The following is a 22,748-nucleotide window of genomic DNA, read 5'->3' on the forward strand; positions in this document are numbered from 1 at the left end:
CCGCGGCTCCATGTGGACGCACCTGACCCGTCATCATCGGACGGTCGCTCGCCCCTTTGCGTTTCCGCCGTCCGCTTGGTTTCTGCGACGGACGCCAAGATTGTGCAAAAAAGTTGCGCATGAGGAGAGATTCTGCATTACGTCATCGCTCAGAGAAAGGCAAGCAGACGCTGCCTCGCGCTCAGCTACTGCCCCCATACAGCACCACGAGCTTCGCCGGAGAGCGGCGCAGCCACACGGCCGACCCTCCTCGTCTGGTAGCGATGCCGTTCCGCACGCCAAAGACGCCCTGATCGCAGCCGCGGGACGCGCCGCATTCCTGGATGGATGGATGGGAGGAAGTCATGCTGCATGACGCGCCGCGGAAGACATTCTGGTGAGTCTCGTGCAAAGTGCTGCTGCCGTTGTTCTCTGTTGTCTCTCGGGGTGGCTGGAGTTTGGACGTTCAAACGTGTCTTTGTGCAATCAAACACGCAGATGTACCTTTGGCGTGCAGACACACTATAAAGAGTGACAGGTGAGGAGGTTCTGGGAACATCACCTATTAGTTTAAAGTCCATGAAAAAATTACATGTCATCTTTTTTTAAAGTGTTTTCAGTCCAACAAAGAATTCCTTCTTTCAAAAAAGCTCACAAAGCACCCATAAATCTGTGGCTGCTGCTGTCAAGGTCCACAGTTTTTGTCTTTCTGGAGCTGAAACCATGGTGATCATCAGCACTGAGATACCAGGCAGGCAGAAAAGAAAACTTTTTCCCTGCTGTTCTACTACAGCTCCAAATCACTGCAGCTAATTAACCTTAAGTCTGCGGCGAAGCATCTTTGTTCCTGTGGCAGGACAGGATGCAGTGATGTAAAAATAACTCCATCCATGCCTGGTAACAGCTGGCATGAGTGTCCCAAGCCAGCTCGACAGATTGGACCATAACCCAAGTAATTGCTTGTATGTGGAAATGCTTCATGATTGCTCCATCCAAGTTTGGCAATAGGAGCATAAATTATCTTCATATTTGACTGACCTGCTATATAAAATAAAAAGGTAAATAATTGGTGTTTTCTTTGTTTTTGGTGACAACAAACGCTTTGTGTGGCGTTAAAATAACCCAGGCAATGCTTGGCTGCTGTACTCATAGTGGTACGAGCAGATTTGCTCTTTTAAGGGCATTCATTTGCTAATACTGACAGAGTGTGGCACAGTGAAAGAGCAATGTTTGCTGGGTTTACGCCAAGAATGAGGTTTGGGGTCTGCAACTAGAGACTTAGCAAAGCTGTTCAAGAATGTAGGCCCTTCTCATTTGTAGTTAAAGATAGAGGCAGCACACACTGTATCCCTGCCTGCAGCTTCTAATTTCAGATATCGTGACTTGGGCCTGTTCACACAGGCAGGTTTTGTTGTGCGGCTTGAAAGAGGTTTTTGCTCTGGACGCCTGTTTCGCTGAGAAAAAACTTGGCCTTGTATGTAATAACTCTGCTCAGGCAAAAGGGGAAGGAAACACGACCATGGTGCTTTATGAAAGGTACACTGATTATCTTTTTTTTTCTCGTTTTATCGATATACAGGCGGTATGAGCTGTGCCTGTTTAATATCTGCTCCTGCAATAGATTGTATCAATCTCTGATATTTCCAAGGCTGAGAAGAGACTGTCGAAGGTCACACAGCTCTCACTCAGGATGGGCTGCATGCAATATGTGGAAGAAATATCAGCATTAATCTGCAATTTTATTTTATTTATTTTAGAATTCTGTGCTTCTACATTCACTCTCTGTTAATGCAAGTCATAAATGATCACAGATATTCATTATTTTCAAAATATCATTATATGCCTGCTGTAGTCTAGTGTTGCTGTTAATCTAAAATACGTATTTACATTTATTTGCAATTGTATTCAACTCTGGCTGAAAACCTAAGGGGAAAAAAGCCTTATATTGTTAGTTGGCTCATTTTCTATTTGCAATATCATCACATTAATTTAAAAAAGTGACTATTTTTACTATTGTTTTGGTTGGGAACTGACATTATAATCAATAGAAAAGATAACAAATTGTTTTTGCTACCTTCATATAGTGAATTTTAAAGATGCTTTCATCCTAAAGAATGATAGAAAGCACAATTGAAATGATGAGGCATATTTTTATAGCTACTTTTGCAAAACGGTGAAGGCTTTTTCTCTATTAATCAGAAAAAAATGTGTGAATAATCAAAAAAATCCCTAAAATAAAGACAATTTTTGCAGAAAAAATTCCCTCATCTAGACTGTTGTCTCCTTAAAAACAAGTTCTACTGACACAAATTGACTCCACAAACTTTTTACTTGTCTACAGTGGGAGGTGTTGTGTTTTTTTTAGGAATGAAGCGGCTGATCTTTGCTGCCATGGCGACAAACCACATGACTAGGTGTATTAGATTGCCTCAGACAGTGTGCAGCGAGGCATGGTGTGAGCATTCCCTCTGCAACACTGCCCCTTCCACAGCCATGTCATTGTTTAACTCAAGTTTTTCTGAAACAATGCTGATGGCCGCTGCAGTAGAGTCGTAGCTCTCCTTAAAACGCTCTTTAAAAAAAAAGTGAGTTCTGGTATGTGAGCGTTAGGGCCTGAGTTTCTGTTGTAGGGCACTGGAGCAGAATGAGCCCCTTTTAGCCCCCTCACTGAGAGAGAAGCTACACTTTAGCCTCTATAGCTTGTTACAAAAAACATTTTGCCGGCTTGGATTAGAAATATCTACAAGCTATAAAAAAAATCCCCAAATTTGTGACGAATTTAGCAAAAAGAGTGTCAGTGGTGTATTTTTTGGGGTACAGCTTCAGGAGACACTTGTGCACTTTTGTGTAAATAGATCTGCAGAGCAAAGGTTACAGGAAATATCTGAAAGTGTGTTTGCTGCAGCTCTGATCCTCAGAAACCGACTGGAAAAAAAGTTTTCATTGTTTCCAGTTGATGCTTCACAGCTGCCTGCACTGCAAGGACCAGATTATCCAAATGTTTCTTTTTAACTGCATCTTTGAGCGAAAATTTCAGTATCAAATAAGATAATATATGAACGTAGTAGAAATGTGGGCAATGTTAACAAGAATCCTCTGTTGCCATGGAAATCCCCGAATTTACTTTTGCCGATTATTCTAAAATTTACGTAAACCTGTTTGTTGCTACCAGGCAATCAAAAAATGAAATGGTTGCTATGGAGATCAAATAGAAGAAAAGCTGCCATATTGAAAAAAGTGGTGTTTTTTGAATTTGTCATGTGCAGCTATGACCAGTGTGGCGGGGGCAGAGGGGGAGAACGAGGGGTGAGTTGCAGACATTGAGGGGGTTGCAAGGGCGGGGGTGGGTAGCACTTGCACATCATGCAACGCCTTTTGCAGCTTTAATGATTTTAGTTTGTGTCGGTTTAATAGAGTTGCATCATTGAAAACCAATTCACAATCAACAATTTTCCTTAATAAGTACATCAAAACCATGCAAATAGTCCAAATGTGTATCAAAACAGTTAAGTTACCAACATTAAGAGAAGTTTTATTAATTGTCTAAATACAGATTTTTAAATGAAATTGAACAAATTATAGTTGTTGTAACCAACAACACACTTTACTATTTCATTAAAGGTAAACTGGTAAATAGTGTGTACTTGTATGGCGCTGTCTACCTTCCTCGAATGCCCAAGGCGCTTTACAGTCACAAACACATTCCCCCATTCATACACACATTCATACACTGGTGGCAACTCCACTGCCAAACACTGGCACCAACCTTCCACCAGAGGCAAGCTGGGGTTCAGTGCCCAAGGACACTGCCAAGAACCTGCCATATTCCAATTAGAGGTCGACCACCCTACCGCTGCACCACGAGCGGGTCGTGTTCAGTGTATCTTCATTGGTGTCAAATGTTGACTTCTTTTTTTCTCCTCTTGACCAGAATGATTGAAGACTGTGAGGAGAGGGACGACAACATGGCAGACAGAAGGCAACTGTATGTCGAGATGAGTAAGTGCTGACAGCTCAGTTTGATTTAAGCAGCTCCCATTTACTCACTGACCATAAAAATGGCAAATCCCTCTTCATAAGTTCCACATAAACCAAACATCACAAAGATCAGGGGTGTCCATTGATGTGGTCCACATTGGTTTTTGATGCCGGCAGGGAAAGATGGAGAAGAAAATGAAAGAAAAATGCACACAACTTGACAAAAAAATATATTTATGTAAATAATAAACCTTGAATCTGCAAAAAGAAATAAAAACCAAAATGATTGGTGAGTGAAAATAGACTGGGGAAAAAAAGAAATTAGACAAAAACTCTTCATTGCGAAATCATGTGGTTACTCTCTAAATCTCTTCTAAAATGCATCTGCTTCACTTTTATTTTCACACTCAAAAACGAAAGAATAAGAGCTTTTTAGAAATGATAAACTGCTAATTCTTACTTCTCTATTCTTTTAGATTTTTGCATTTTTATGAGAATTCAATCTGTTTGCTGCCTCATATTTTGCTCAGCTCTCTTTTCCAGAATTAATTCATGAGTAAATCTTCCTCAGGGGCTCAAGATTTGGATTCTATACGACTGTCAACATACAGAACAGCCTGCAAACTCAGATTTGTGCAGAAGAAATGCAACTGTGAGTCAGGTTCAATGCACATCTTGCACATCTATGCTTCCCTCACTATTTTGCCCCATGAAAAGCATGTTTTATTTTCTGTTTTCTAGTGCATTTGGTTGATATTTGGAACGTCATCGAGGCGTTCCGCGAGAATGGTCTCAACAGCATGGACCTCAACGCTGAGCTGTCGGTGGCTCGTCTAGAGGTGGTCCTGTCCACCATCTTTTACCAGCTGAACAAGCGTTTGCCCACCACACACCAGATCAATGTGGAGCAGTCCATCAGCTTGCTGCTCAACTTCCTCCTGGCAGCATATGACCCGTGCGTAAAACATCATAACTGCTTATTTACTTTCACGTTGAACATTTCGCTATAGCCAGTGAAGCCTGAAATGTGACCATGAAGACTCGAGTTGATGGAAATTATTTAATGCAACGCTGAAGTTCCTGTTGATGTCCTAAAATCATATCCGCTCTTGTGAAAAACTGTCAAACTAATGCAATTGAGCTCGAAAAGCCTTTCTGACAGGAATAAATAACAATGATGTCACTGTCTTTCTAATGTTTGTGTGTTTTAGGGAGGGGCATGGTAAAATGTGTGTCTTTGTGGTGAAGATGGCCCTTGCAACCATCTGCGGAGGAAAGATTCTGGATAAATTAAGATGTGAGAAACCATTGTAATTGTGAAAAATTACACGTTTATCCCATATTTTCTTTGTGATAAATCATCATATTGCATTAGCAAACTGAGTAGCTTAATGTTTTATGATGATTATCTTTTTATTTTCCTGCATTTTCTATTTTTCTGGCTGCTGATCTCAGATGCAGCTGGAGTACTGGTCTGGCTGGCTGCTTGTGGCCGAAAAATGTCATTATTCATCACGTCAAGGATAGGCTTCATTACATAATGTGGAAAATCTGTGGGCAAATCTGCTTGTAAAGGAAAAAGAGGGCTGGTGTGTTGTCACAGCTGATCATTACAATTGCTTCACCTTGATTTGTTTTCACAAACAAGTGCAGTAATTGTATCGTGTAATTAGCAAACTGTGGTGGAAACCAGGAGTCAGTTGAATTAATGTGTGTTTTGTCTTCCCTCGTTGTTTCCAGATATCTTTTCACAGATATCCGATTCCTCTGGTATAATGGTGCACTCACAGTTTGACCAGTTTCTGCGGGAGGTTCTCAAATTACCAATGGCGGTTTTTGAGGGACCCTCTTTTGGCTACACTGAGCAAGCTGCAAGAGCTTGCTTTGCACAGCAGGTCAGGGTTTCTATAACCACAGTGCTGATTGTTTGGGTGCTGATAATGGATGAATCTCACTCTTCTTTGCACTAACGTCAACAGAAAAAGGTCTCCCTCAACACATTCCTGGACACGCTGATGTCAGACCCGCCTCCTCAGTGTTTGGTGTGGTTACCACTCATGCATCGGCTCGCCAACGTTGAGAACGGTAAGGCGACGCACAAAAATATGAGCCACTGGGAGAATATAAAGTTCATCTTTGCATCATAATCACAGAATTAGTCAAAGACAGATACCATGAAACACACGCCAGAGGACTGTGGATGTTACACTGTGTGTGCCTATCTGGGATGGAGTCATTATCACACGCAACCTCAGTGTGAGAAGAAAACAGAGCACACACAACGCCCTTGCTGCAGTGTTGTGTTTAAACACGGAGCTTTACCTACCAAAAATACGAAATACTGCAGCACTTCTGTCCTCAAATGAACAAAACCGAATCCTTTCCTCACTGCAGCATGCAACATATCTGGGTTTAGAGTCACATCTGTTTGTGTGTGGCTCCTCCTCTCCTCCCTGCAGTCTTTCACCCGGTCGAGTGCTCCTACTGCCATACTGAGAGTATGATGGGCTTCCGCTACCGCTGCCAGCAATGTCATAATTACCAGCTCTGTCAGGACTGCTTCTGGAGGGGGCATGCTAGTGGTTCCCATAGCAACCAGCACCAAATGAAGGAGTATACGTCATGGGTAAGAGAAGAAAGGGAATGAAGGGAGGTGCACACCAAGGGAGGTGTGTCTGCAATGGACAAGCTATTGTAGCTGTTATTACTATCGCTGTAGTGTATGGCGTTCTGATACCACGTCAACATTGTTACAGTCATAAATACTCGTGTGTTTTTCTGCCAGAAATCACCTGCTAAGAAGTTAACCCATGTTCTCAGCAAGTCTCTGAGCTGTGCATCCAGCCGAGAACCCCTTCACCCTCTCTTTCCTGACATGCCAGAGAAACCGCTCAACCTAGCTCACATTGTGTAAGTCCGTCAGCTGATAATGATCCGATTACTTCTTTTGAGTCTAAAGCGATTCCAGACAATCTCTTTTGTAAAGTGATCAATGAGACTTAATGAAATCGTTGGGATCTGTGACAACAGTGTTGCTACCCTTTTGGTTAAATGTAATGCTGATGATGTAGCCTGTGTTAAATAAAACCTTATCCACAACTGCCTTTATGGGTGAAAACTGTCTGCGGTTAAAAAATCTGCAAACTTGTATGGCGCACGCAGGTGGCCAGCACACAATTTTAGGATCATAGACCACTAGGTAAGCCTGTTAAGAAAAAATGTTTATGTAAGTTCTTTCTACGAGCATGCTGCAGACGACAGGTCGTAGTGCAGACGTAAGGCGGAAGTCGATGAGACTCGGCGTGTCATACAGATTTTTTCTTTTTTTCAACCTCTCCAAATCATGCACACTGAGCAAGAGGTTGATTTTTGTTGTTAAGTGTGCATTCCTTTCTGCTTAGTTGTTAAAAATTAGACAATCAGAGCCTAGTTTTTGTGTAACATGACTTGCGTATCACCTGCACACCTTGAGTGTGCACCATTTGCATGCAGTCAGTAAGGAGCCAGTGGCTCTAAAATGAAGTTTTACAATTCATGCATTAAACTCGCGTTGTTTAAAAAAAATAGATGTATGGATGAAAGTTCAGGTCACGGAACTTCCTGATTGAGTTACTTAAAACGTCACGTAGCCAAAGTTGTGTCCTTTATTTGTTGGCTTAACGCGGCGACCTCACAAAAGGTTTGAACACAGATTAACGACCAGAGTGTGGTGTAAAAGCACTGTACGACTGCATCATCCGTACATAATAACTGCATGTAACCTACATTGTCTTTACACATACTTTACGATACGTTTAGCACACGCACGACAATGGTATGTTCCATTTTAATGATGTCCCTTGAGGTGGGAACAGCAAGACACACCTTTGCTCCCTTTAAGATGTGGCTGCCCCTCCACGGGCCCAGACAACCCAAAACCCCATAGCACCTGAACAGGCGCATGTGACAAAGGCATAGCTAAGGTTTACTTTCTACATTCTCAGATTAGTAAAACTGTTTGTTTTCACTCTCTTTTCTTGGATTTTGACTAATTTCTGGGCAAATGTTTAATCAAATATTGCTTCCCTTGTTCTTTACTTTCCTCAAAAAGAGACACGTGGTGAGTTGGTTTCGATTATTTTACCCACTCGTGTGCTTTTTCATTGCTCTCAGTTTGTAATCAATCATCCACTGTGAAAAAAAGCTTTGTTTAATCATTCATTTACACATGCATGTTGCATACGTGATACATAACCAGTCATCTTGTATCATCCTGTGTCCACTGAAATGCAGATTTTTGAAAAAGATGCTTTGTTTGTTTAAATTTAAAGCAGCATTATTTCCTGTTCAGGCCACCGAGACCAGTGAACATCGCCAATGAATACTTGTTCTCACACTCCATGCCTACATCAGGGAACCCTTACTCCACCAAAAAGTGAGTACAGCCAGGTTAACAATAGATGCCCTGGATTTTATAACACATCTTTTATGTTTGTCGTGATCCCTAAAGGCCCCGTGTCCATGCGACCCGCGCCGTCTTTTATTTTCCTCCCTTTATTTGTGTTTAACCCCTTTTTGTTGCTCCTTGAGCTGAAAGTAAATGGCTTGCCTTGCAGCAAGAATAATGATGTTACACAGAGAAAGCCCCTGACGGGGGCCGCTCCTCATCTGTTGAGAGGGAAAGGGTAAGTGACACAGGTGTGCAAATCCATGTGTGGACTAATATAGGTAATAACTGCTCGGCATGGAGTAGAGTGCTTATGTTTCTTGGAAAACTATTAGCTTCCTTGTAGACAAGGGTTTACTCTGCTGTTCTCATGGGGCTAGTTCATGAAGATTGTTTGCCATAAGTTTGGAGTGTCTATTTTCAAGCTTTTCATTCACTCAGAAATGTAAAAAAACTAACTGGCGGCTCATACGATTAAGCACTGAATGCTACTATTAGTCTCTGCTGGGGTTGAGGTTTTCTTTGCTGTCGCTTAGAAAAAACTGTGTGCTTGTTCCGATGAAGTGGGACTCCTTTAGTCTTTTAGTTGCTTATTAACGTAGCTTTTTTGAAGATTGACTTGAGATTAATGGCAGTACTTGAAACTCCTCAATGGCTGCACCTGTCATGTGCGGTTCTTTGGGAAACACTGCTCCCTTTCATAACCTAAAGAAAGTCCTTCTGATAATGTAAGGAGGGAGTAGCACTCTTTTAAGTACATAGCTGGAAGAATATTTAACACAAGGCTCAAGAAAATGTATCAGAAAATACTTTGACTTTCATTCCTAAACTTAGAAAATGTTGAATTTCAGATTTTTTCATGAATGTCCTCTGTTGAGCCACTACATGGTTCAAGCTGACGAGAGATCTGACTCATACACTTTACGTGACCTGTTTCTAGCACACAGAGCAATTCATTGCACATGTTTTGTTCCTTCAATCAACAATTAATGCTTCAAAATAGAGTATCAGCGATGCACAGTGTTCCAAAAACAGCAGTGTTTTCCACAGTTTTTACTAAGATTTTTTTTCTGCTTATTTTCTTTGTTGCTCACAAGCTTAGTCATCCTGAGTCATTGGTTTTACTCACCCTGCAGCTTGTTGTTTGTTTAATCTCTTATTAAATTCAAAAAGGAGGTTGCTAAAACGGTGCTTGTTTTAGTGTCATCCTCACCACACTTAACATGTTCTGGGTCTTAGGTTATTAAGTCAGTTTTGTTACATGAGGACATTGTTGTTTTTCAGGCGTCACAAAAGCAGGAATCCTGCAAAACACATGTATTGTGTGTATTTTGGCATCCAGGAGATAATTGCTGGATATATTTGAAGCTGTTGAGAAGTATGTAACACGCTTGGGCACATATCGTTGGAAATAAATTTCTTTATCAAGGATAAATTTAAATATTTCAATCATTCTATCTATACAAGCAACAGCTTATGTTTGATGTCTATAAAACCTATAAAATGATCATAGGATAGCTTTCTGCGTAAGGCCTTAGTCAGGATTGACCGGTACGCATGCTGCAGGTTATAGGGTTGTACCTTAAACTGTGCTAAAACAATCTAATGGCAGCTTGAATTATTTAACAAATCAAATAAATCCCTTTATGCATTTGACCGCGGATGCGGATGCCCGCCTCCAATTTAGACTAGGGTCATTTGAAGTGTAATTTAAGGTGTGTTGACTCTTATTTGAATTAAACTGTTGCAGCAAAATAGAAATGACGTTTTTAGTTGTTTTGCTATGTGTACATGTATCGCAAGGTGTATCGTCATCACAATATTGATCACTGATAACGCAATTTGCGAGTTTTCCTCATATTGTGCAGCCCTAACCTCAAGGCATGTGATAAAAGTGGAACATACCATTTTTGCACGTGTGGCAAATATAGTGTGAAGTTTTTTTGTCGAGCGGTGCCCCACGCCACACTATAGTCGGTGGTAAGGTGCGAGTACCGGCTATCTCCTGACCAATTACAAATGCTGCATGCATGGACTGTGCACGTGAAACAGTAGGTTAGTGCCTGTAGGACGCCCATAGGACACCCACATAAACTGCACCCTGTCTCGTTTTCTAGTTTCTAACAGGCAAGCTGCAGGGGTGTGCACTTCTCATTTGAACTGCACTAACCGGCACCTTGCGCAGTCCACAGGCTTTGGGGGGTGGAGAAATAAAAAATCAGTCGAAAAAAATGGGCACGAACATTTTCGCTCTATTGACTCAATGAGCGACTTATGACTTTAACATTTCATGCAGGCCACCTGCACAGGTTTGCCCGTTTTTCACCTGCAGACCGTCCGAATCCACCCGTAAGGCCAGCTGTGACTAAGGCGTAAGCTTTGGTGTGACCGTTAGACTTTATGTGTTTCAAAACAATGTTTTTATTGATCTTATAAAACATCTTCTGGTTTAAAAATTACATAGCAGAGCTTTTGATATGTATAACAATGATTTGATGGCCATCTTTTTATTAATTAACAAAAGAAAAAGTGTCATTACTGCTGTAAAACAGCAGCCATCCAACTTTAGTATTAGATTATCCAACATATTAATAAGATATGAAATAATTAAACCTAATTGCTATTGTGAATTTTTAACATCACTGGAAAACATTGAATTCATTGAGGCAGAACTTACTTTTTATGTTATTTTATAACATAATCAAAATATTAGTGGGAAATAGTTGAAATAGGCTAAAGCTAAAGGATTAACTATTGTTGGATTAGTGCTAAAGTCCTTACAGAGCATAAATGTGGGAAATCTTTGGGAAGCATGCAGTCAAAATGTTACTGCAGCTAGATTTACAACTATAGTGGTTGACATTTTTAGTCACCACATAATGTTTCAATGTCAAACAGTTTTGTTTAAATAACAAAACATCAAGAGATTATGATATTATTTTTATATATTTTTTGTCCATGTTTTATATATATTTTAATTTTATTCCTTTTACCTTTTATTACACTCCAGTGTTTCCCTCTGAGGGATCCTCCACATCAGTGACTGACCCTTCTCAGTGAGCGGGGTCGCTGCAGTGGGATCTCCTGGGTCTGACTCTTTTGATCGGATCTGGGGGGTTCTGTGGTGGTGTACTCCGTGAACTTGGGTTGGGGTGTCGCTGGTGTGGACATGTCCCCAAACTATCGTTTTCCCACCTCAGGACAAAGCCAGGTCTCTACATTCTATCATTCTATAACTTTTTTATTTATTTATTTATTGATGAGTGTGTGTGTGTGGGTGTGTGTGTGTGTGTGTGTTTTTGCGGGGGGGGGGGGGGGGGGGGGGGGGGTTGTCGCACGGTTTGTCTTGTCATCTTGTTTTTAAATTTTATTGTATTTTATGCACAGCACTTTGAGTGACATCTGTTGTCGAAAAAGTGCTATATAAATAAAGGTTGATTTGATTTGATTTGATGACTGCACACTGTATTGCATGTCTTCCTTTATGTTACTAGTCTTCATCCTAAACATAATATGGCTTTGTTTCCCTCTAGTCCTCCATGAATGGCTTTTTTTTTCCATTTTCCTCCTCCTCTCACCCCCTCAAATGCCCCTCCATGTAACGTGATGTTTTATGTTTTGTGAAACCCTGCGCTGTTCCAGGTTGAAGTACAACCTCGATGTTGCTGATAGACTTGCTGATGAACATGTTCTCATTGGCCTCTATGTGACTCTGCTCCAAAGCAACCCCAGATCATGGTTAGTTGGTGTGCTGCTGTGTTTGCCAAACACCCTGTCAAGTATTAGGTCCATTTGGTGTTTTTTCTAACTATTAATTAACCAAATTTAAATTTTTTGATAGTTACTTTGTTTATCCCAAGGGAAATTGAAATTGTTATTTTTATTTTTTGACTGCTGTTATTTGCTGCTACCCAAAATGACAAAAAACAAAAATAAATAAAGTCAAATTCTCTTCAAAACATCGGGAAAAAATGTTTGAGTTCCCCAGGGAAAAAGTGAATGAATAACCAGATTTGAAAATGTGAAAAACAATTAAAATGTGAAAACAGTTTTAAACTCCAAAAGTACACTTTGTGATTTTGTAAAAAGAAAATTACATATAAAAATGAAAAGTTTAATTTCAAGAATTAACTATAATCTAATTTGTATTTACAAAAAAATTATAAATCTTTATTTGTTACAGCAACTGTTTCATATTTTCAATTTTTCTTGTTTTTACTCTCTCTCTTTGCTTTCAGTCCTTACTTTTCAGTTTCAACTGAAACTTCTCGTTTTCGTTGTTGATCCTGATTTTACGTTGGGGTTGAGCTTCGAGCCCATTGGCTACCAGGATATGATTGACATGGAGTTTGTGGTGACATCATTTCCGATCCATATGTGACGAACAGTTGTGATAATGCTCTCTCATATTTTGGTTGTCGAGTTGACTTTAGCGGCCCTGTAATCCAAAAAGGGATTTAGAAGCGCCGTAAAAATGGATGGTAACAGTTTAGGTTTATATCAGGGGTCGGCAACCTTTTTTATTCAAAGAGCCATTTGGGACCGCCCCTAATAAAAAAGAAAGAACCCGGAGCCACAACCCGTTTTGACATCATTATATATATTAGGCATGTATATATTATATCAAGGGTGCTCATTACGTCGATCTTCAAGGAGATGAGTGTAGATCGCGGGCCAGAAAAGATAAAAAAAAAAAAAAAAGTACTTCTTTAAAATCCACCAAAGTCCTCACTGAGAAGTACGGGACTTGATTGACATGTAGATTGGCCAATCGGACATCGTCTGAAGCATACGTCGCTGCAAATGCACATTATGTTCTTTAAAGGATGATACCGCGGCCGCGTGTGGGAGGAGCCACCAGCTGAAGTTATGGTCTGATCGCTGCATGGAGCGATGTGTGCATCAATGCATGGTAGACACGGAGAATGTGGAGAGATCAGGTTTATTATTTTGAAGAGTTCTACTTGGTAATCATGTTTCCATGTTTGAGTTCATAAAATCATCCCAGAGAAAGTCTCTGCTTCAACTCCTGCAGGAAAAGCTGCGTCTCAATCTGACGCCCGTGTTTCCATCTGACAGAGTTTGAAGCTAAAGCCCCTCCTCCGCCTCTCCACCTGCTTTTCCTCTCTACCTGTTCACCTGTTCACATCCTCTGCAGCTGAGAGTTGTTTCCCCCGCGCTCCTCAGTGTGTCCTACACAGAGAGCGCTAAATACGGTAGTCGGGTCGCTCCAGCGCAGCACAAGGATGAAAGAGCCGGACGCAGGTTATAGCGGGGATAGAGCGGGTCAAGCAAATGAATGGAAGAAGGCGGCCCGCTGAAGAAATATTAAATATTGTACACATTCTATTAATAGTCTGAACTATCTTTTATTTAGAAAAATCTTTTATTTTATCAGTCCAGTACGGAAAAAAACATCGACAAAAGCTGTTTTGGGCGGTTTTTGGCCGGGTCTGGCGGTTTTCAGATGACTTTTCGGCTGGAAACCTGTGACTCTATCTGGCAACGCTGGCGCGAACTCCCGGCAGAAGATCGGAGTGTTTATTGAAGCCGCCCCGCGTGTCTCCTCCTGCTATCAGCTCTGCAGGTCTCGCCCGATAAATACGAGCTCATTACAAAGCTGTCTTTTTACGTGGCTCGCGCTTCGTGCGGAGCCAGCAGCGCCTTTGAAATGCCATGAAAAATGAACAAACTAAAATAAAATTTAATTATTATAAAATACTCATTATTTTCCAAAGTCACAGGGAGCCACAACAGAGGGATGAAAGAGCCACATGTGGTTGCCGACCCCTGGTTTATATGTTTGTTTTTATTCCAGTTTTCAGTATTCTTTCACATAAAAAAAAAAATCAGCTTTGCTTTTTTTCCTTTATGTGTACTTTTAAGTTTAAAACTATTTTGAACGTTTCTTATTTATTTTTTTATTTACAATCTGTTTCTTTATTCACTTTAAGCTGATCCTGATTTGACCCCACAATAAAGGCCTTTGCTTTATTCTTGACAACGTTTGGATGTGTTACAGCCCTAAAGTTTCTTCTTTAAAGTTTAGTTGCATTCAAAGTTTTTGTCAAAAAAAACAGTTTTATTTATAATTTATATAGCATTACAATGACCCAATGCTTTAAAGTACATTTACTTTGTTTTAAGTCCTGGAAATGTGGTCAATGTGTTGGTTACACTGGATTTCTCCTTTTATTTTCCTCTTTGATACATTTTTTTAGTGCATGTTTTTATGTAAAAGTTGAAGATGAATTTTAATCTAAACATATCCTAAGCTCTTTTTTTTTCATTTGCATTTATTCCTCTATATTAGTCCTGGCTTGTTTTTGTTTTCTTTTCTAGTTTTAAATTGTTTAGCGCCATTCTCTGTGAAATACGAGACTCTACGATCAAACGTATCAGAATCAGAATCAGAATTCTTTATTTATTAGAATTCTTTATTCTTTATCCGCCTTAAATGTTGTTTTTTTTTACTTCTTGTGTTTTTCTTTTCTCTTCTTTTAAGCAGTTTAATGGACAGCAGTAACCATCAAGATGAGGAGCACAGTCTCATCGCCCGCTATGCTGCTAGACTGGCTTCTGATGCTGCAGTAAGATATCTAGCATACAAGATATTTATTACTTCCATGTATCAGAGCATCTAATGAGAAAAGGAACATTTGCTGCTGTTCAAACTCTTAAGCTGTCAAAGTGGTGTTCAGTTTTCTGCAGACCTGCATGGCAGCTCTGCTTTAGTGCCTCCTGTGTGCTGTTTGAGAAAAAAAAAGAAAAAAAAAGCTTGTGGATGACATCACCTTAAATTAAAAAGCCGTTCATCTGATGTGTCTCGCTCGACTTCACCAACAGGCTCAACAGCAGAGGGTCCCCATGGACCTGCCCTGCTCTCTGGATGCCAACAAACAGCAAAAGCAGCTCATCGCTGAGCTGGAGAGCAAGAACAGGTTAGGGATGACCGCCTCTCTGAGACGCACGCCTCTGTTCTTTCTGTTCATATTTACATTTAGGGAATCTTATAGATATGCCAGTCAGCATGAGGAAACTGTTGTATTACTGTTTAAGTCAAAGCCTGAAACTGATATTTCTATTTTTGATCATCTGTCAACCAGAAATCGATCTCCATCATTTCAGACATTTACCACAAGGACTGTGGATCATTACTAACAATCAAGATCAAAAATTTACCGATCAAGCCCCAATTCCTACCGTTCCATATATTGTGTTTGACTGGTTGTTATATGTCTGTCTCTACAGAAGTGATCCAATTGAAATATTTATTTTTATCCTTATCTATTACACATTCATTTGGAACAAGAGATCAGAATCAAGAATGCATGACAAATAAAAACGAAGATTTAGAAAGAAAGAAATTATATTTATCACTTTAAATAACGTAAGATTGAAAGTTTCCAAGTTAACTTCAGCAGTAAAAGAAATTGGATGCCCTGGTCACAATCTGGTGCATGAAGACCCAATTAATATTATTATTATTATTATTATTAGTATGCACAATTATCTATGTATCTATTTACGTATTTGTTTGTTTGATCCGATATCTAGTGAGCTGTAACGTTACTTTCAGTTGTTTTTTTTTCCCTTTGAGCTGCCATGATGAGTGAATTTCTCCCTGTGAGAAAAATAATGTTCAGTTCATTTCATTCTAAGACATTAACATCCATGTTGCTTTGGTTTATCTCAGTTTATGCTTAAAATCCAACATTATTCTGCAATTTTAGAACGATAATTACATTTTCTGAAGTGGATTTAGTCAATTTTACTATATTTATAAAAATCAGTCATAAACATTAGCTCTTGAATTTATTTATAACTTAATTTAGAAGGTGGAGGCCTCTGTAAATGTCTTTAAAATTAAGTAACAGCGTTTTAAATACTAAATTTAAATAGGAATATGAAGTAGTTACACATCAAAGTAAAATAATCAGCTCATTTCACCTTTGACAAAACATTTTAAACAAAAATAAAATGTTACCAGGGAAGCTTTTTGTAAACATAAATATCTATCTGCTGTCTCACCTATTTATTTGGTGTTTTGGGCAGCCTAACACTATATTCATGGCTGAACCATTTGGACCATAAATAATGGGACCAAGCTTATGAACAGCTGATAAGTATGTAATAAAGTTGATAGATAATGTAGGGATTTTTGTAGTATCATCACAGTAATTGAATTTGGTTCACTGGGATGTTTCTGCTGCCTGCTGGTGTTGATCAAAGAGTAAAATACTAGTTTTTATTGGATGTTGGAACAGGTTGAAAAGGTTCTTATGGTTGTGTTGAATCATCTAATGTTAAATTGCCTTTTTTTTTGTGGAAATATTCTGATTACAGAGAAATCCTGCAGGAAATTCAGCGACTGCGCATTCAGCACGAGGAGGCATCCCAGCCGCCTCCCGATAAGGGTCAGCAAAACCCCACCTTGCTCGCCGAGCTTCGACTTCTCAGGTAATTCTGTCCTTGATTCAATGAGTATAGGAATGACGGACAGTTCTGCTGCGGCTGCTGAAAAAAACATCATCCAGATGGGCGGCTTCGGGATGCTATTTTTCTCTGTTGCCACTTACATGATGTTATGTTTTTATTACCACTTGTTTCCTCCGTTAGGCAACGCAAAGATGAGCTTGAACAAAGAATGTCTACTCTGCAGGAGAGTCGCAGGGAACTCATGGTACAGCTGGAGCAGCTAATGATGCTTCTCAAGGTACTGCAAACGTGTCTTTCATCTATATGGGAGCAGAACACGCTGCTCCACTTTGGCACAGTTTGCATCTTTTTGGGATTTCTTAAAGAGGACCTCCATGTTTGCCTCCTCTTATTTTTACGTTGTTATCAGTCACTTCTGGGTTTGAAGCTTGCAGCGGCGAGCATGGACTCTGTAGTTTGTGCGTTTCTTGATCGTTATATGCAGATGACAAGCAATATGGCCAGATGATGAATTTTCCATGTCTCACCCAGCTGTGGGCAATCTTTCCAGCTGCAACACACCAAACATTGCACTTTGCAGCATGGCAGCTACAGTAATTATGCAAGTTTCACGTCAGACTGCACACGTCTTTTTAGACACAATTTGCATATTTAGTTTGACGAACAATAAAAAGAACAGTGGCATGCTGCAGCCATTTCGTTATGATGAAATACCGGTTATTTTCCAGTTGTTTGTTGCTGTTAAAGCCAAATATCTTACATCATCAATTTTCCATTCAGCTGCTATGTCTAGAAAGTTCAGAGGCTGAATTCTAAGCCTTGTTGTCTCATTTTTTTCAACAGATACGATCACTGATGTGTAACTAAACACTATCAGCAATTTTTATAAAAAGTGAATAAAATCGCAAAGCACAGTGAAAACAAAAGTAGAAATCTACGGCTGTATGTTGCACACTGCAGGCCACAAATGAGCGCACACATTTGTTGTAGTTCAACAGAAATCAGATATAACCTGCTAGTCTAAAGCCTAAAGAATGTACAGGATTATTTAGAGCATCCAAAAAAGCAAATCTTGTTCAGTCTTCACTAAATTTTTTGACTAAGGACCTTTATAATCTTTGTTTTTGTACTCATCTTGAGCCTTTTCAAAGTCAGTGAAAACTCGTGGGTAATTTTCCATTATAGGCTCGCTTTTAAGTTACAGTCTGACCATCTTTTGATCTATTTGTAAAGTGTTCCCAGTGGTCCTTTAATTATGATTATACGTTTTTTAGCCAAAATTCAAAAACCTGTGTCGTTTTTTAAGCCAAAGTTCCTGACCTCGGATTGGGCTCAGAGTAGTGGACTACTGGCGCAGAGCAAGCCTGCCCCCACTTCCAGTCACCCATCTGTTTACACCCTCTCCTGCTAGCTTACTGCCCCTCACAACCCCAACCTAACATTAGCGGTGCAACAAAAATGGCGAGCAATCCAGTCATACAGTTTGGAGCCAAATGTAAGCTCGAACGAGGAAAACAAAGATGTAAACGGATCAGAATGGAGCAGGGACCTTGTGTTCTGCCAGTTGTAGCTTTGACATTACAGCTATAAGCTTTTTCAAACCGAATTTTTGTCATCTGCTCCTAATTCACAACAATTTGAACAAAGAAATACTCAGAAAAACAACTTAATTTTCTTCATCTATGTCCTCCATAATCTGAAAAGTGCCTCAAGAAAAAATTAAAAACACTATTTTCATCGGAGTGGATCTTTGGAAAAATATTTTTTGAAAGGATAAACTACAGAACATAATCAGTTTTCAGTAGGGAAAACAGGAAATCCCAAAGCCTGTTTTAACAGCACATCACATCGGCTGTAGTGGGCAGGATATCAATCTAATTATCCTTATAGGATCAATGCTAATCCATTTAACTTGTATGCAGAATCCTCACACTTGTCTTTAGGAAGAATACTGATCAGACTCTGCTGTTTCATGAGCCATATGACATTGTTTTTCAGTTGGAAGAGGAGCAGAAACGAGCTGTAAGTGTGGAAGCCATGTTATGGATGCATGTTTGTGCTTTCAATGCTTGGAATTCAAATTCAAGGGATTTGCTTGTCTTTTTTTCAGATTTTTGAAGGTATTAACCCATTAAAAAATGGTTTTTGATGTGTGGAAATGACTGGATTCTTGTTCAGGGAAGGATTTGTTTTTAACAGTATGTTTAACGTTGAAACATTTTTAGTACTTTAAACTTTAAACACCATATCGAAGAAAACAATAGTCTTTCTTTTATCTCACAATGCATAAATACGTTTGGGTATTTATTTAAAAACACCATTAAAAGACTTACACAATCCTATGGTGTTTATCAAGTCCTTTGTGGGTAAAGTCTTTGCCATTTATCCATAGTTTTCTCTAAAAAATAAAGTGGAGTTGTGAAAATTTGTGGTGTTTTTCAGACTCAGGGTCCCGGCTCTCCACGCTCCTCGCCCAGCCACACCATCAGCCGGCCGATTCCCACACCCATCCACTCGGACTCTGCGGGCACCACCCCAACTCACACACCTCAGGACTCACTCATGGGCGTGGGTGGGGACGTTCAGGAGGCCTTCGCTCAAGGTAACGCTGTCAGAGCGCTTTGCTCGTTGGATGCCACCATGAAGCCCCATTAATTTATGTCAATGTTAGGTCCAAGAAGAAACTTACGAAACGATCTGCTCCTTGCTGCTGACTCCATTACCAACACTATGTCATCGCTGGTTAAAGAACTCAATTCAGGTAGGAGGAATGGGGGGAGGAAATGTCTTCTGGTTTGGTTGGCGTTGCCTTGTAATATTTTTTATTCTGTCTGTAGAGGGTGGAAGTGAGACTGAGAGCACGGTGGACTCAGATTTTGGACGTTGTGACCTTCTAGCTACGACTTCTTCAGATCCTTTCTTTTCTTTTAAACCAAGGTATTCAACAGTTATATAAAAATAAGATTTGTAGATTATTGGGTAGTTATTATTGTCATATGAGAGCCTTTAGATGAAGCTTAGTGTGGAAGATTTGCACACTTCAGGTACTTTTAACTACTTATAAAAGTTACTCGCGTGGATCTTGTTTATAGTCACAGTTTCTTGTTTTGCATCAGGCCTGCTAGCGCTGCAGATGAGGAGGGCTTTGAGAACAATCTGGAGCAGCAGCTGGAGGAACAGCTCAGTTTGGAAGAGTTGGTGAAGCACAGACAGGAAACAGGCAAAACGTGCATGGTGAGTTAGTTCTTCATAGAAAAAAAAAGTCATCATTAAAAGTTTTTGCTGAGTTTCTGAATGTTTGATTCTGCCCAGGTGACTCTGCAGCAGTGACTGTGGTAGTCCAGGTAAGTGGTAAGTTACCTGCACCAAAAAAAAAAGTTGATTTTCAAAATAAAATTAAAAAGAAATGCAATCAACAAAGAAAATATTAACAAACAAGTACAAATATTTTTAAACTCTGTTGGTGTGTATTTAGGTTTTAATTTCCAGCTCCTCCTTTAAACGCCATGAAATTTATATTCATAATTATTTTGTACTGCTTTTATTTTGGCTTTCCTTTTTATGATTCTTAATGCACCTAAATGTTATCATACTCTGATGTGCCGTCATCACATGCATTACACTTTGCATCACCGTTATTCTAACTTAAAGTGTGTGTATTAGTGCAATATGTGAGGTCATGAAAAGGTTTTTAAAAGTAGTTACTTAAAGACGACTTAATAAAAACACTTTAGTTTAAACTAAGTGCCACAATTAAAAAGATCTGAAATATAGATGTGGATTTGTTGACAAGCTGGTCATTTTCTGTACTTCTAATGTCTTCAAAACTCACATTTAAAATCAAAATATACAATGGTAATAACAAATTATAGCAAATCTTACCCATTTTGTATGTCACCATATACCACCAACTTTTGCTTTCAAATATTTTGCTATCCGGGTATAAAATGTGTTTTCTGGCAGGGTCCTTAAAATAGTAATGATGGAAACAATCTTAAATTCCTGGTTTCGCTTTGGTGGTTATATTTATTAATTATTAGGATTTCTAAATTGCTCAGCAGGAATACAGACTGTATTTATGACCCATACCTGCTTTGTATCTTCACAGGTGAGCAATATCAAAAGCAACAACGGTAGAAGACACTGAAGGAGAAAACACTGGGCCGACAGAACACATCACTGAGTTGATATTTTATGTTTCGCTAAATCCAACTACATTTGTGTAAAGAGATATATTTTTAACCAAGCACATGTAACTGTGAGCTGATGTAAAGAGATTAAATTACTGAGCTGTCTATTATACCACAGGTGCCATAAAAACACATGATTTGGTAGAAATATTACTTAATTTTTTGCCTTTTTTTTATTGAGTTGTCTCTGAAACAACTACACTGTTGGAAAAGGTGATCAAATGTATTCTATTTCTTTTTTTTAATTCGATTTTGTTTATTGCCACCTGATTTGGCAGTGATCATAAAAAAAACCTCAGATTAATTTTGAGCTAAAGTGCTAGATTGTACATTTTCAAATGCTTTGTATGTGATAGACGAACAAATTACATGCGTTGTCGTGTTCTTGTTTTTCTGTGTTTTTTGTTTGTTTGTTTGTCTGTTTTGTTTATGATGTATTTTTCTTTTGTTTTTTCGGTAATGTCCATATTGGTTTTGTTTGTTGGAATAATGCACACTGCCTTAGCGGACTGGGTGACCTATCATCTCAGTCCATCCCACTTGTCAATGCAGCATGTAGCCAAACGTAATAAAAACACACCTGCAGAAAATGCTGGCTGTGTTTCAATGAAGTCAAACCCATTGAAACAGATGCAGGGAAGGGTTTGGGTTTGCAAATATGTATAGGTTGATACATTGATTAGATATAGGCTACTATATGGGTGTATTTTAAAAGTAATAAAGCATCCAGAAGCTTATAAATCTCTTAGATTTAAGCAATTTACATTGACAAGGGAATGGGAGAAATTATGTTTCCTGTCAATGGTTTAGAAAATAAAGAGCAATCATAATTTTTCATTAGGTTACTTTAGTGTCTTACAGATATCCTTCAACCCAGATGCAGACATTGTTGGCGCTTTGTGTGAGTGTGTATAAAACTTTGCTCATCACTTTTGGAAAAGTGGCAAACCAATTGAAACTCATAAATGTGTAAAAAAAAATATATCTACTTCTTTTGAGTAAGTACATGCCAGTGGTTTTTGCATGGTGGTGAAGCATAATAAAAGTGACACAATATACAACTTTTTTTTTTTTTTTTTTTATCTATGAACTTCTTTTCTGTTCCAAAAAGTGTATGCTTCAGTTGGCTCGATTCAGCAGTGCACATTCATTATCTGTCATAAATGCACTGTTGACTGCCCTCAACCTGTTGTCAATAATTCATCACAGAGAGCCGCCATCTGAGGCAACATAAAAGCAGCCATCTGGCACAGAAACGTGCAGTCGTGAATGAGTTTTAATTAGGTTTTTGTTCCTGACTTAGATGATAGTAAAAAAAAAATCTGTATGTATATCTATCTTTTAAATTGAACAGAATTTAACTAAAACATCTTTGTACTTATAATCACGAAAGCCAATGTCAGCTTTTCAATGACAGCTACCATATATTTTTATGAACTTAGCTAAACTATTTAATCTTCATTACATATTAAGCGTATAAAGAATAAAAAAGGACAACCATGCAGAAATATGTAAAAATGAAGTTCATGATTGCCTCCTAGTGTCATATCTGAAGGAGCGCACCTGTTCAATTTCAATTGTTTTTTTTTTTAATTTCTTTTCCACAAATCAACAAAAGACAATGCACAAATTCTACTAAATGGGAACTGAAAGCGGACAGAGAGAAGAAAGGTTGTTTATCTGCCCCTTTTACATTAAAGCATATATATACTTTAGCTAAACATACTTGTATTTGT

General features: G+C 39.1%; 1 protein-coding gene across 22 annotated transcripts; it reads left to right on the top strand.

The window, feature by feature from the left end:
• On the top strand, positions 1–22,268 carry dtna (dystrobrevin alpha). Of its 22 annotated transcripts, none has more exons than XM_023965712.1 (24): positions 1–376; positions 3,911–3,978; positions 4,529–4,609; positions 4,699–4,912; positions 5,169–5,254; positions 5,698–5,852; positions 5,937–6,042; positions 6,417–6,583; positions 6,743–6,867; positions 8,048–8,056; positions 8,288–8,371; positions 8,553–8,621; positions 12,026–12,121; positions 14,889–14,973; positions 15,230–15,324; positions 16,730–16,843; positions 17,003–17,099; positions 18,821–18,844; positions 19,265–19,424; positions 19,494–19,583; positions 19,660–19,759; positions 19,939–20,056; positions 20,135–20,166; positions 20,931–22,268. In XM_023965712.1, exons 2-23 carry the CDS (start codon positions 3,912–3,914, stop codon positions 20,150–20,152), a joined length of 2,160 nt encoding a protein of 719 aa, XP_023821480.1. In that variant the 5' UTR covers positions 1–376; position 3,911; the 3' UTR covers positions 20,153–20,166; positions 20,931–22,268. The 22 variants fall into 22 exon arrangements, with proteins under 22 accessions (XP_023821480.1, XP_023821476.1, XP_023821475.1 ...); XM_023965708.1 differs by lacking the exon at positions 1–376 and adding an exon at positions 1,360–1,515 and having other exon boundaries at positions 20,135–20,173; XM_023965707.1 differs by lacking the exon at positions 1–376 and adding an exon at positions 1,360–1,515.
• Positions 22,269–22,748: the final 480 nt, after the last annotated feature.

Source organism: Oryzias latipes, chromosome 17, assembly GCF_002234675.1.
Source record: "Oryzias latipes chromosome 17, ASM223467v1".
Lineage (NCBI taxonomy): Eukaryota > Metazoa > Chordata > Actinopteri > Beloniformes > Adrianichthyidae > Oryzias > Oryzias latipes.